Here is an 11859-nt window from a genome sequence, read left to right as displayed (position 1 = left end):
ATTTATGCGGGGTGGAATCAGTCAGAGCAAGTTCCTTTTATTTTGCAGCTGAGTTATCTATCCCAGTTAAACTTCTTGACTTTCAAAACGTTTGACCTGGAACAGCTAGAGCCGGAATAGATCGGATTTGTTTGTCGCAGAACCCGACTCCAAAAACTATAATAATATTTTTTTTTTATCTTTTTTTTTATGCAACTGACATCTAAAAGAACAAGTCAGATTATTTGTTTTTCTTTACAATAGACAGATACCAGACTGAAACCGAATTTAAAAGGTTCCTCCATGTTCTGCAGTAGACGTAGAATAGACTGACCTAAAATTTCTCTTCTGCTCTCACGAGAGGCGTACTACACATTGGCCCGGTTTTCAAATTACAAATACTGTTGGGACCTATTGCTATTATAAAAAATGTCTCATCAATTTTACCGATTCTTCACCTCATTGAAAATAAACAGCAATACCTATTCCTGTCGACCTGCTATAAATAAATCCAGAAATTGACAGTTCATTTCCCAGCGTTAGTCCTGTGAGACTGAGCCAGAACCCAGTCTTTTCCTTAGCAACACGCCAATGAAGACTGAAGTAGAATATTTGTTCCTTAGCGGTTGTAGATAATTTAAAGTTGGACTCAGAATATAAAACTGTTTTGTGTCTCCAGTAGACTCATAAAAGCTTTACCCAGAAGAAAGAATATTTTCTTATTTTCTATAGCAGACCCATTACAGTTTCAACAAAAACATTCTGTAGCAGGTACAGAGCGGATATTGATTCTGTCAAAGTCTGATTGACCCACACTGCTGTACCAGAGTGAAACCTATTTCGATATATATCTAGAATATCTGAACTCTAGATCTAGCAAAAGAAGCCCCTTTCCTCTTGATTCTGACCAAAACTAGATACAGAGTCATCACATTTCGGGGAAGAATATTAGACAGAGAGCGAAATGGGACACGTCATGCGATGTGCCTCTGTTCTCGTTCCACCGAACAGAATCGTGAAATACATTTTTTCCAGTATTTAAGTTTTAATTTTCCAACTTAAACGAGCGTGCGTACGTAGTTACAATATATCACTTTCAGTTTCTCTCTGGCCGTCCAAATTATTTGGTGGTTGCACCTTTAGCAAGCGAGCGTCCAAGACCTTTTAGACCAGTCGCTTCATTCTTTGTATGATACACGCACTGTGACAGTTCTCCCCTCTCTCTCTCTTGTTCATGATGTATGACTGGCATACTTATAATTACTTGTTTTACGTGGAATTTGTGGTTTCTCTCTCTCTCTCTCTCTCCCTCTCTCTCTCTCTCTCTCTCTCTCTCTCTCTTCCATACCTTACAATTACTGTTTTTATTTGGAATTTGTCGTTTCCTCTCTCTCACTGTGTGTGTGTGTGTGTGCTTGTATGCTTGTGTGACTTTATATATGACTGGCATAACTTGCAATGACTATTATTATTATGAATTTATTGTTTCCTCTCTCTCTCTCTCTCTCTCTCTCTCTCTCTCTCTCTCTCTGTTTGTCTGTTCAGCTTTCTGTGGACAGCTGTTACACGTAATTGACAGTAAATAAATATCAACGAGACAGCTATTGTTTGGGCAAACATTCTGTATGGACACTGTCAGTTTGCTAATTTTTTCTAGCATAAGTTTCTTTATACCATATTGTTAGTAACGGGATTTTCTTCTTTTAAATGGTGGGTGGTGATTAATTTGGACGGTTCCAATTTTTCAGTTTTTATTTTGCCAGAATTTCATCTACAGTATCTGCATTTACAAGTAAAAAGACGTTCAAAATTTAAGTAATTATATCTGATAATTTTGTTTTACAATCGTATATCATCGGCCCTATACAGAGAACGGTTCGTGATTTGAACAACAAAATGTTGATAAGCAATAACTTCTTTTTAATTAAACTATAAAAATGGACATAAAAAAGTACTTCATTGTAGTGTCGCAGTGTGACGCGTGTTGAAAACTGGCATCGTGGATGCGTAGAGTTCATCACTTATTTTCTTATGAAACTTATTTTATCTTATATTTATTACTGTAAAAAGATTTTTCTTTCCATATATTTCACTTTTATTTTATGTTTTTCCTAAAGATCCTTTTGTTTCTTGCAACTGAAAGCTGCTACCTGGTAGAGCAGTCACAGTGCGACAAATAAAAGAAAGAGAGAGAGGAGAGAGAGAGAGAGAGAGAGAATTCTACAAAGCCCGTCACTCATCTGTTCCAATAACCTTCGTTTCCTTTCCATTCGCCTTCATTGCAGTAAGACCAGCGGCTAACAGATATCTTTATGCCTATAATGAAACCAAAGGAGCTTAAAACCAAGATGTCAACCTTCAGAATCCCCCCACCCCGCCCCCCACCTAATGGCAGTTGTGTGGTTTTGCGCTATTTACTCTTTCCTTCTTTTTAAGTTAGTTCGACGGTTTCTCGGAACGCGTCGGACTCATGTGCGTCTGGTGGTGACGTAGGCGTCCTCGATTCAGTTACCTGAAAGCATTATTTTATTTCTATTTTTCCTCTTATTTTTATTTTTATTTTTGTTGCTCCGCAGTATTTTCCAGTTACAGCTCTTTTAAGTTCGTTGGTTCTCCAACGCAGTTTACGTTCTTTCAAGAGTTGATATTTATGGTCGCAATTGAATTTCGCTTGTTGATATGTCAACGAGGGATGTTGCATGGCGAGTTTTAGGCTTTTAGCGTTGCGGCAAGTTTCGAAATCAAACGAGTTCTGATTTTTTTCTTTTGAAGTCAAATGGAAATTCATTTTTTAAATAAAAAGATAATTGATTTTGTAAAGTAAAATGGAAATCATTTTGGAAGTTAAACGCTTTTTAGTTTTGTAAAGTCAAATGGAAATCATTTTGGAAATCAAAAGATTATGGATTTTGTAAAAATTGAAATGATTTTAGCAGTCAAACGAGCCTGGCTTTCGTAAAGTGAAAACGGAAATCATATTGAACCAGGTCGCGTAAACAATATAGTTCGTGATATGAAAACTTAAAAGATCAAATATTAAAAAGATGACGCACGCAGTAAAATTACTCAGTCAATTTTTAATTTTTTTCTAGTCTCGCAAAACTAAAAAAAAAAAATTGAATGAGACTAATCCCACCTCACGTCCGTGCAAAGCCGGATTAGGCGAATGGTAATTTCGATGAGTGGCAAGCCTTCTCAGCAAACGTATGTACACCAATCACGAAAACGAAACGTCGATGAAAATGCCGGTTGCAACGCGATGCGGACCGCTGTTTCGTTGCACGAACGTCATGCAGTCCAAGGCTGCGTAACGCAGCTGACTCATTCGAAAGTTCATTGACAACCGAGTAGGTTTAGTACCCGATTCATCTAGCCACTTTTTTTCATTTTTTTTTTAGTCGCGGGAAAAGTCCACGAGAGAGAGAGATATATATATATATGTATATATATATATATATATATATATATATATATATATATATATATAAGAGGATTTGGAGTAATGGTAACTGTAACGTCGTGAGGAAACAGCTTGCTATTGCAAAATACGCAAATGAATTAATACGCCCTAGTGTATGGAGGTTTTAATTTCTAAGGGAATTTGTTCGTTGTGGAATACGTTTCCACACTCTCTCTCTCTCTCTTCTCTCTCTCTCTGTAATATACAGTACATACATAATTTTTTATATATATATATATATATATATATATATATATATATATATATACATACATACATATATATATATACATATATATATATATATACATATATATATATATATATATATATATATATATATATATATATATATATATATATATATATATGAGAGAGAGAGAGATTAGAGTGTGAAAACGTATTCTACATTGAAAGAATTCCATTAAAAATCAAATCTCTACATGTAAGGCGTATCAATTCATTGACGTATTTAGATGACAGCATAAACTATTTCCCTCACGAACACATTACTGCAATTACCATTACTCCGAGTCCATTTGTGAATGCAAAAAAAAAAAAAAATCAATAATTCTAATTTATCAAAAAAAATTTAGCTTCTACAAATATCAACACAGCTGCAATTTCAGACGGCGTCTCGAAGAGCGTTCTCGTCGCCATTCTCAATATCCGAGAATTTCGTTTCCCATTACGGACGCATCATGGCCACGCGGTCGTTTCTCATATCCTTTTTTTTTTTTTCCTTTATTTTTTCTTCCCTTAGCTTCTTTCTTTCTTTTTTTCCTTCCTTTATTGTAGCCTTCAAGCCCAGCCAATCATAACCCTCTGAGCCGATCCTTCGCCGAGGAATGTTGTGGATTTCCCGTCAGAAAGCCGCTGGTTTTATTAGAAATCACGGCTTTACTCTATATCGTTTTCGTCGAAAGACTGCTTTTTATCAGGGTTTATGATATATTAAAGCTTGGGGTACTACAGTTTTCTGAAGGGGTGCGTTGTTATTATTTATCATGATAATATTAATGTAGCTGTAAATGTTTGCGTTATTTTATGGTGAATGAAAGTACAGTATAATACCTTTCATCACTGACATTATTATTATTATTATTATTATTATTATTATTATTATTATTATTATTAAGATAGTTGTCAATGTCTGCGTTACTTTTTGGTGAATGAATGTACAGTACTTTTCACCAGTCATTATTATATTATTATTATTATTATTATTATTATTATTATTATTATTATTATTATTATTATTATTATTTGTTACCAGAATAGTTGCAAATATTTTTGTCAATTTCTGGCGAATGAACGTACAGAACTTTCCATCAACTGACGTTCGTATTAGGAATGTCATCAACGGAAAATCGTTAACCTTATAGGCAGGGGTAACGGTCAAGTGAAAGGCGCGCGCGCGACCTTATTGCAGATGTGGGGCGTATGGCCACTCCTGTTAGCAGTTTTGTGCGGTTTTTGCGCAAATTCCCTAAATTGGCTCGGAATCTTTATGGGTTTGTGTGAGCGACGTGCTTTCAGCTGGAAAATGCGTGTAAAAGGTTGCTGTCATATATCAGATTTCGTTTAAGTAGGCGAAGGTTTATAATACTGCCGCTTATATTGACGCGAATCATATTGCTTCTTACATTGACACGAAGATCGGTTGACGACAAAGATGGTGGGTTTCTTATTAAAATAAATTGCTTCATTTTATGCTTCTGAATGATATAAATCAGCATCTGCTCCACATTGCCTACAAACACACATGTTTATGATATTAAATAGAGGCTGTAGCATCTTGTAGACTAGATATTTAACTGCAAGTTACAGATGTAGTTAGATACGCTTTTTGTATAAGAGAGAACTTAAAGGACCTAAACACTGGTGGTTAACTTTTAGCTGTAGATCTTGACTACTCTACCAATCGAACAAGACCGATTTAGGTATGAACTAGATGTGATTCTAAGGACACGATTTTTTTTATTGGCTCTTTTTCAGTTTAAAAACTTTATGTAATTCTAAGAACACTAGGTTCCTTTTTTTATTTTTCTTGTCTCTTTTTATAGTTTGAAAATTTGGTGTGGTTCTAAGAACACTTTTTTTTTCACTTGGCTGTTTTCATTAGTCTTTGTTGTGATTCTAAGGCCACTTTTGGGGGGGGGGTTCATTTTTGAAATTTGATGTGATTCTAAGGACATTGGTTTTTTGGCTCTTTTTTTTATTTGATGTAATTCTAAGGAAACGCGTTTTTTATTTGATGTAATTCTAAAGAACTCATTACTATTTTTTTACTTGTGGTTCTTTTTCATTTTTAAAACTTGGTGTGATTGTAAGGACACTATTTTTACTCTTGGCACTTCATTTTAAAAACTTGGTGTGATTCTGAGGACACTATATGTTTTTTGTTATTTTTATTTTTAAAACTTGATGTGGTCTTAAGGATACTGTTCTTTTCTTCTTGAATCTTTTTCATTTTTAAAACACGTACTTATAAGGAGACTATATGTTTTTTTTTACTCATGAGTGCTTTTTAAAAAACCTTAATGTGATTGGTAAGACACTTTTTTCCTCTTGGCTCTTCATTCTAAAAACTTATGTGATTCTGAGGACTGTTTTTTTTCTTTTGGTTTTTATTTTGTTAAAAACTTGATGTGATTCTTGACACTTTTTCATTTTAAAAACTTGATGTGTTTTTCGTCGTGTCTGTTTTTCCTTTTAAAACTAGATGTGATTTTAAGGACACCTAATTACCTCTTTGACCCTTTTTTGTTTTTTTTATATTTGTTCCTTCCTCTGGATTGAGAAAGTGTTTTAATTAGTTTATTCTCTCTCTCTCAGCAGTAGAATAATGTTGCAGTTCGGAGAGTACGATTCGAGCTGTCAAAATTGACTAGATGCTTGTCATTTTTTTTTTATCTTTCTGATAACATTTGTTTCTGTGCAACCACACAAGTGCATGTTTCCTGTATGGTTTATTTTCTTTTACTGAATATTTGTTTTGAGTACAAATACTTCATTAACCACACATTTTCAACAGCATTATTGCACACAGCAGTTTGGAAGGAGATTCTCCACTAATATTATACACTGATGTCTCTGTTACAAAAATCTGTCACATCCCATTTATCATGTTTTTTGGTTTGCATTTCTTCTCTCATGCTGCCATCGAAGGATTTTTATGATGACGAAGATTACGAGGTAGGTGACTTCCTCCTGTCCATTCACAGCCTGTCCAAGTGGCCGGAGAATGAGAATGTGCATTCATAGGCATTTAGTAGTGCAGTCTGTTTTTTTGCATCTGAAGGTAAATTTCTCCAGCCGTTATCATCGAGGCTAACAATGATTGGCTGAATCTCATGCTGCTCACCGCCCACTAGAGGTTTCGACCAATCAGAACGAAGGTATCAGCTCCAGTGATATTGGCTGTAGATATTTACCGTCAGTTCCTAGAAAACAGACTGTTTCGTAATGGCTTTCATGTTGTCTGCTCGTTGGCTACGATGTTATGTACGATGATGCATACAAGAGGCCACTCCTGTGATGTTAAGCGGTGTTGACTGTGGATGACTTTAAACCATAAAACTTTTATTGATAACGATAACAAATACATTAATTTTTGAAAGTGAACTACCGTTGTGATCGTTCGTTGCATGATTCTGCATTTATTTGAATAGAGCGATTTGTAGCAGTTTTGACTCTGTGAGCTGGTTTAAACTTTTATTATGATGATAATAATGGTCATTGCATTTCAAGTGTAAACTCCCGTTTCAGTCTCTCGTGGCATGACTCTACGGTATTTGTATATACAGTTTCCTTTATTAATTTAAAAATACTGATAATGCCATTTCCTTAATCCATCACAGAAATGATTTTACCAACCCTCATATTTTTATATTTTTTGTATATGTTTACTAGTTGTATTCATATGAATAAAGTTTTGAATTTGAGAATGGTGTTGACAGCGAAATTGTAGCTTATATGGCCTTGCCAAGTAGGCGTATTCCCTTTACATTGCTGCATTCTGATGTTAATGTCAGTGTGATTTTGGCTGTGTATCTTACGTGAATGTGAACTTGCATTGTTGTATTTGATATCTTTCGACGTCAGTCGATCCATTCTGGATAACGTTGCCGCCTCTGCTTGTTGCATGCAAAGCCCCGCATTTTACCAGTAGGAAAACTCCGTCCCTCTTCAGTTTAATTTCCCCTGACGAGAAAACTTTTTCCCTCTCCTACTTTCTTTGCTTTTTTTCCCAGCGCCTAAGAAAAAAAAAATGTGCCAATTTGCGCGACTTTTTATACTGTTTAGGACCCCCCCCCTTTCCTTTTTTATAGGCTGTCGGTTTGACATTAACCATCTGTTGCGTTGATAAGGCTGGGGGACGTCCACTAAATTGATACAGATATTGTCAGTTAATCTTTAGGAAACAGAGAGAGAGAGAGAGAGAGAGAGAGAGAGAGAGAGAGAGAGAGAGAGAGAGATTTAAAGCCAGGTTACGCTCATCAAAGCTGTAACGTCATTTGTCGATGCCATAAAGATAATAAGTTTCCTGGCCCCAATATTCAGAGTTTATGTTCGATAGATATTTTATTTTTTGCCAGTAAAATTCTTTTGGAGACAGTTATTCTGAGCTTAAGTCAGTTTGATGCTTAAATCTAAACATCTTGTTTCTGATATTAACTAAATATATTTCTTTTGCAATGTCAGGAAAAGCACGTAACATTGAGCATAGATTTCCTTTATGAGTTTATGAAATATATGATGTTGAATGCATGAGACATGTTTCTTGTACTTGTTGAAAATGTACGTATGCAAATTGAATGCATTTTCAAGATGTTATGAAAGCGTAATTGCTGTAGATACCAAAACTGCATGAATTGTAATGAACAGTAATTAAAGACTATCATCTTTTGTTTGATTATTAAAATACAGTTTCAGTAATTCATATGCATTTTGATAGATTGCACGATACCTTTTTAATAATGAGGTTAGCCATGTCCACTTAACTGTAATCTCTCAGAAATTATGGAGAAGGCTCAATCATAAAAGCGGCGACCCCGACTAGGGATTAAGCAAGAAGAAGATAGCCTTCCCATGTGGTTTCTGAATCCTGCACTCTTGTTGCAAAGTCATCCATGAACAAGTTAAGTCGAGAGAGAGAAAAAAAAGGAAATGATTTAAATTTCTCGGTAAACCACAGTTAATGAGCTTTCTCTCAACATTGACGTGAAACTCCATTGTCGAAATAGCCCTGCAGCGCAGCAGTCATAAAAAGAGCTGCGAGAGAGAGAGAGAGAGAGAGAAATTCAGAAACCGCATTACCTATCTTTCTCCGTTTCTAGGGCAACAACTTACGAAACATTATATTCCCTTTTAACAGACGCTCTCCTGAGAGGTAACTAAATGATGTCTTTGGTGTCTGCATTAATAAAGTCATTATAGATATAAAATCGTTATAGATATATAGCATTGTGCCTACTTTATCTTAATTTCAAAGAGGAAAATTATGCATTTCTAGGCGCTAATCAAATTGGTCCATACTAGCCTCAGTCAGAAAACTGAAAGGGGACAGTGAAGTCAGTGGGCGAATTTTAATTGTAAGAAAATACAATAAAGGAAGTCCTTTGCATTAATAAAAGCTTTACGTCAATGCAAGCGATTTGGAACTTAATGTAGAAGGAAGTTCGTTGGAAAATTCCTTACGAACACACATACACATATATGTGTATATATATACATATACATTTTACACACACTATATATATATATATATATATATATATATATATATATATATATATATATATATATATATATGTATATATGTATATATATATATATATATATATATATATATCAATTAAATCCAGGTAAATCAGTTTCAAAACTGAATCACTGATTAAGTTAAACCAGGCTTAGGTTAGATAGATCCCTTGAATAAGGTAATCAATTCAAATCTTTGACAGATAAATTTTGCCGATTAAGATAATGAAGACAGCCATCATTAAGGAACATCCGTCAGCAGTAACTCCCCTGGCGGATCGATTTCCCCCCCTCCCCAGGATTTTCGTTCGATAGGAACCAAGTGAAATCCTTCGGTTACGTAATATGTCACGTTTTATTTCTTTCTGTTATGTAACGCATGATGTAACACTGACCTTTGTTACGTAACTTGTGGTATTTGGCTGAAAGCCGAGAGGAGGCCTGGAATATTTCATGAAGACTTTTGTCTAAAGCCTTTTTAGCCGTGCAGTGGAAGGTCAGGCTTATCTGCCATGTCTTGATACCCTGATTCTTTTTGGGATGAGGTTGTTAGCCTCATGCCCTCCTCACGTGCTGTGGCCCCATCAGAATCTAATACCCACCGTGAAATTAAATTGTAGAGTTACAAGAAAGGTACATTTGATTCATGACACAACGAGCCAAATTTCTCTCTCGAGGGATCGATCTCGGCGTCTTTCTGGTCACTATTATTATCGTGAGTAACCGGACAGCCTGACATTTAGATTGTAAACAGTCTAGCATTGTTGAAGTCCTTTGCAACGCTTTTAAGATGACATTGACGGCAGGTGGGAGAACAGTACGCTGTAAAGGCCTCCCATTTCCGTTGAAGAGAGGCTTTTAGTATTGTCTCTTTTAGAGTGATTTTAGTAAAACGTAGTTTGGTTTCGTTCGTTTGGTTTCTGTGATGTTTCTCTGTAATCTTTGCATCCAGTTGTTCAGCTTTATCTGGAAGTTAGCCCCGTTAGGTAATGGTCTTTTTCGTCATGTCCCAGAATTATGAGTTCGTATTTTAATAATAATAGTAATTTCTTACGCATGGGTCAGCCTATTTTATGGACTTTTTCACGTAGTTATTTGCCTTTTTCTTGTTTCAAAGGAATGCGTGCTTATTTTGAATAATAATAATAATAATAATCTCGCTTTCAAACATGAGCATTCTATTATATGGACGTTTCCATGTTATTAAATGGTATTTTCCGTCTTGTCCCAAAGAAGTGCGTGCAGATTCTGAATAATAATAATAATAATAATAATAATAATAATAATAATAATAATAATAATAATAATCTGTCTTTCACACACGGGCCACTGGACGTTTCCCAAATTAGTTTAAGGTCTTTTCCGTCTTGTCTCAAAAGGTTTCTTGCGTATTTTGGATAATAATAATAATAATAATAATAATAATAATAATAAATCGATAGTAACCTTTATTTAAGCATATTTTATTGAATCTAATTTCTGTTACAATGCCGTTCAGTTTAAAATACTCCTTTTCTATTCGGAGCAATAGAAATAATAATAATAATAACAACAGCAGTCTCTCTCGAAGGATGCTACCGTGACGTAAGCAGTGACATTTCGATGCTTGAAAATGTTCGACAGTGACTCAGTGACTCCCGTTGTCAAGGTGATGTTTGAATCGCGTGTTTACATCCGCGCGGGGATCAGCCGTGATGAGGAGTGATTGATCATTTAAATGGCGATACCAAATGGGGACTGAAGGCCGCTTGTACCGTGCAGGCTTATTTTTATAGACCTGTAATTTTTATGATTATATTGTGGTTTGTTTTTCATAGGTAGGGTTCTTTGTTCTCTGTTTAAACGAGGTTTAAGGAGGGTTGCTCGAATAGACGAGGCTGCAATAGCAAACGGCTTTATTACACAAAATTGCTGTATATTTAAAGGAGTCGTTGAATAAATCATTTTGAGGTTTGTGGGTTCTCAGTTTAATCATTGATTTTCCTAATTTTCTTAATTTTTGTCAGTTTCTTTACCTTCCGCGGGATTCTTACGAAACCTATATTTTTCTCTCGCTCAGAACGAAAGCCAGTCAGTCATCGAGTATTTATCGGTCTCTTTACTTTTCCTGAGATTCCCATAAAACTTCTATATTTTTTTTTCTCTCTCTCAAGAAAAAAGCCAGTCATTCGTCAAGAATACCAATCTTATTCTCGCAAGACTTTTTTGTTAAATTTAGCATTCACTCTTGAGCCTCAAAAGTCTAGACTTACGTCTGAAACTTAGTTTTGGATATTTTTCATATACACGAGTCCGTTTTTCCACTTCATATTTCATCCAAAGCCCCAAAAGTCTAGAATTTACAGAAAGGTTAGAGACTCAAGTCTAAAAGCTGGTTTCTTTAAATAGTTTTAAAAAATATACACGAGTCTTTTTCAGTTTTATTATGGAGTAGCAAAACGAACCCTCATGGAAATCTCCTCCCATCTTGTTTCCATCGACCCCGAGCCAGATTAGGGAGTCGGGTAGCCCGTTACGTCGGCCTCTGCGTGATTTTTAAACTAAGGCTTGAAGCATTGGGTTTGAGAAACTGCTTACATTCTTAAATGATTTCATTCATTTTCCATTACTTGGGAATAGCTTCACGATCCAGGATTCGGTCGACTTCCTGTTATCCT

General features: G+C 35.3%; 1 protein-coding gene across 4 annotated transcripts in view; it reads left to right on the top strand.

Moving 5' to 3' along the window:
• The window catches only part of LOC136827940 (bumetanide-sensitive sodium-(potassium)-chloride cotransporter-like), an 88207-nt gene that overhangs the window by 53227 nt on the left and 23121 nt on the right, over window positions 1-11859 (top strand). Inside the window, exon 4 of one of the 4 annotated variants that reach the window (XM_067085515.1) lies at window positions 6611-6637. The exons of the other annotated variants lie outside the window; for them this stretch is intronic. Coding sequence (XP_066941616.1) covers window positions 6611-6637 — 27 coding nt within the window. The remainder of the gene's footprint in view (window positions 1-6610; window positions 6638-11859) is intronic. 4 annotated transcript variants of the gene reach the window in all.

Source organism: Macrobrachium rosenbergii, chromosome 1 (genome assembly GCF_040412425.1).
Source record: "Macrobrachium rosenbergii isolate ZJJX-2024 chromosome 1, ASM4041242v1, whole genome shotgun sequence".
Taxonomy (NCBI): domain Eukaryota; kingdom Metazoa; phylum Arthropoda; class Malacostraca; order Decapoda; family Palaemonidae; genus Macrobrachium; species Macrobrachium rosenbergii.
This window is presented reverse-complemented; position numbering and strand designations above follow the sequence as displayed.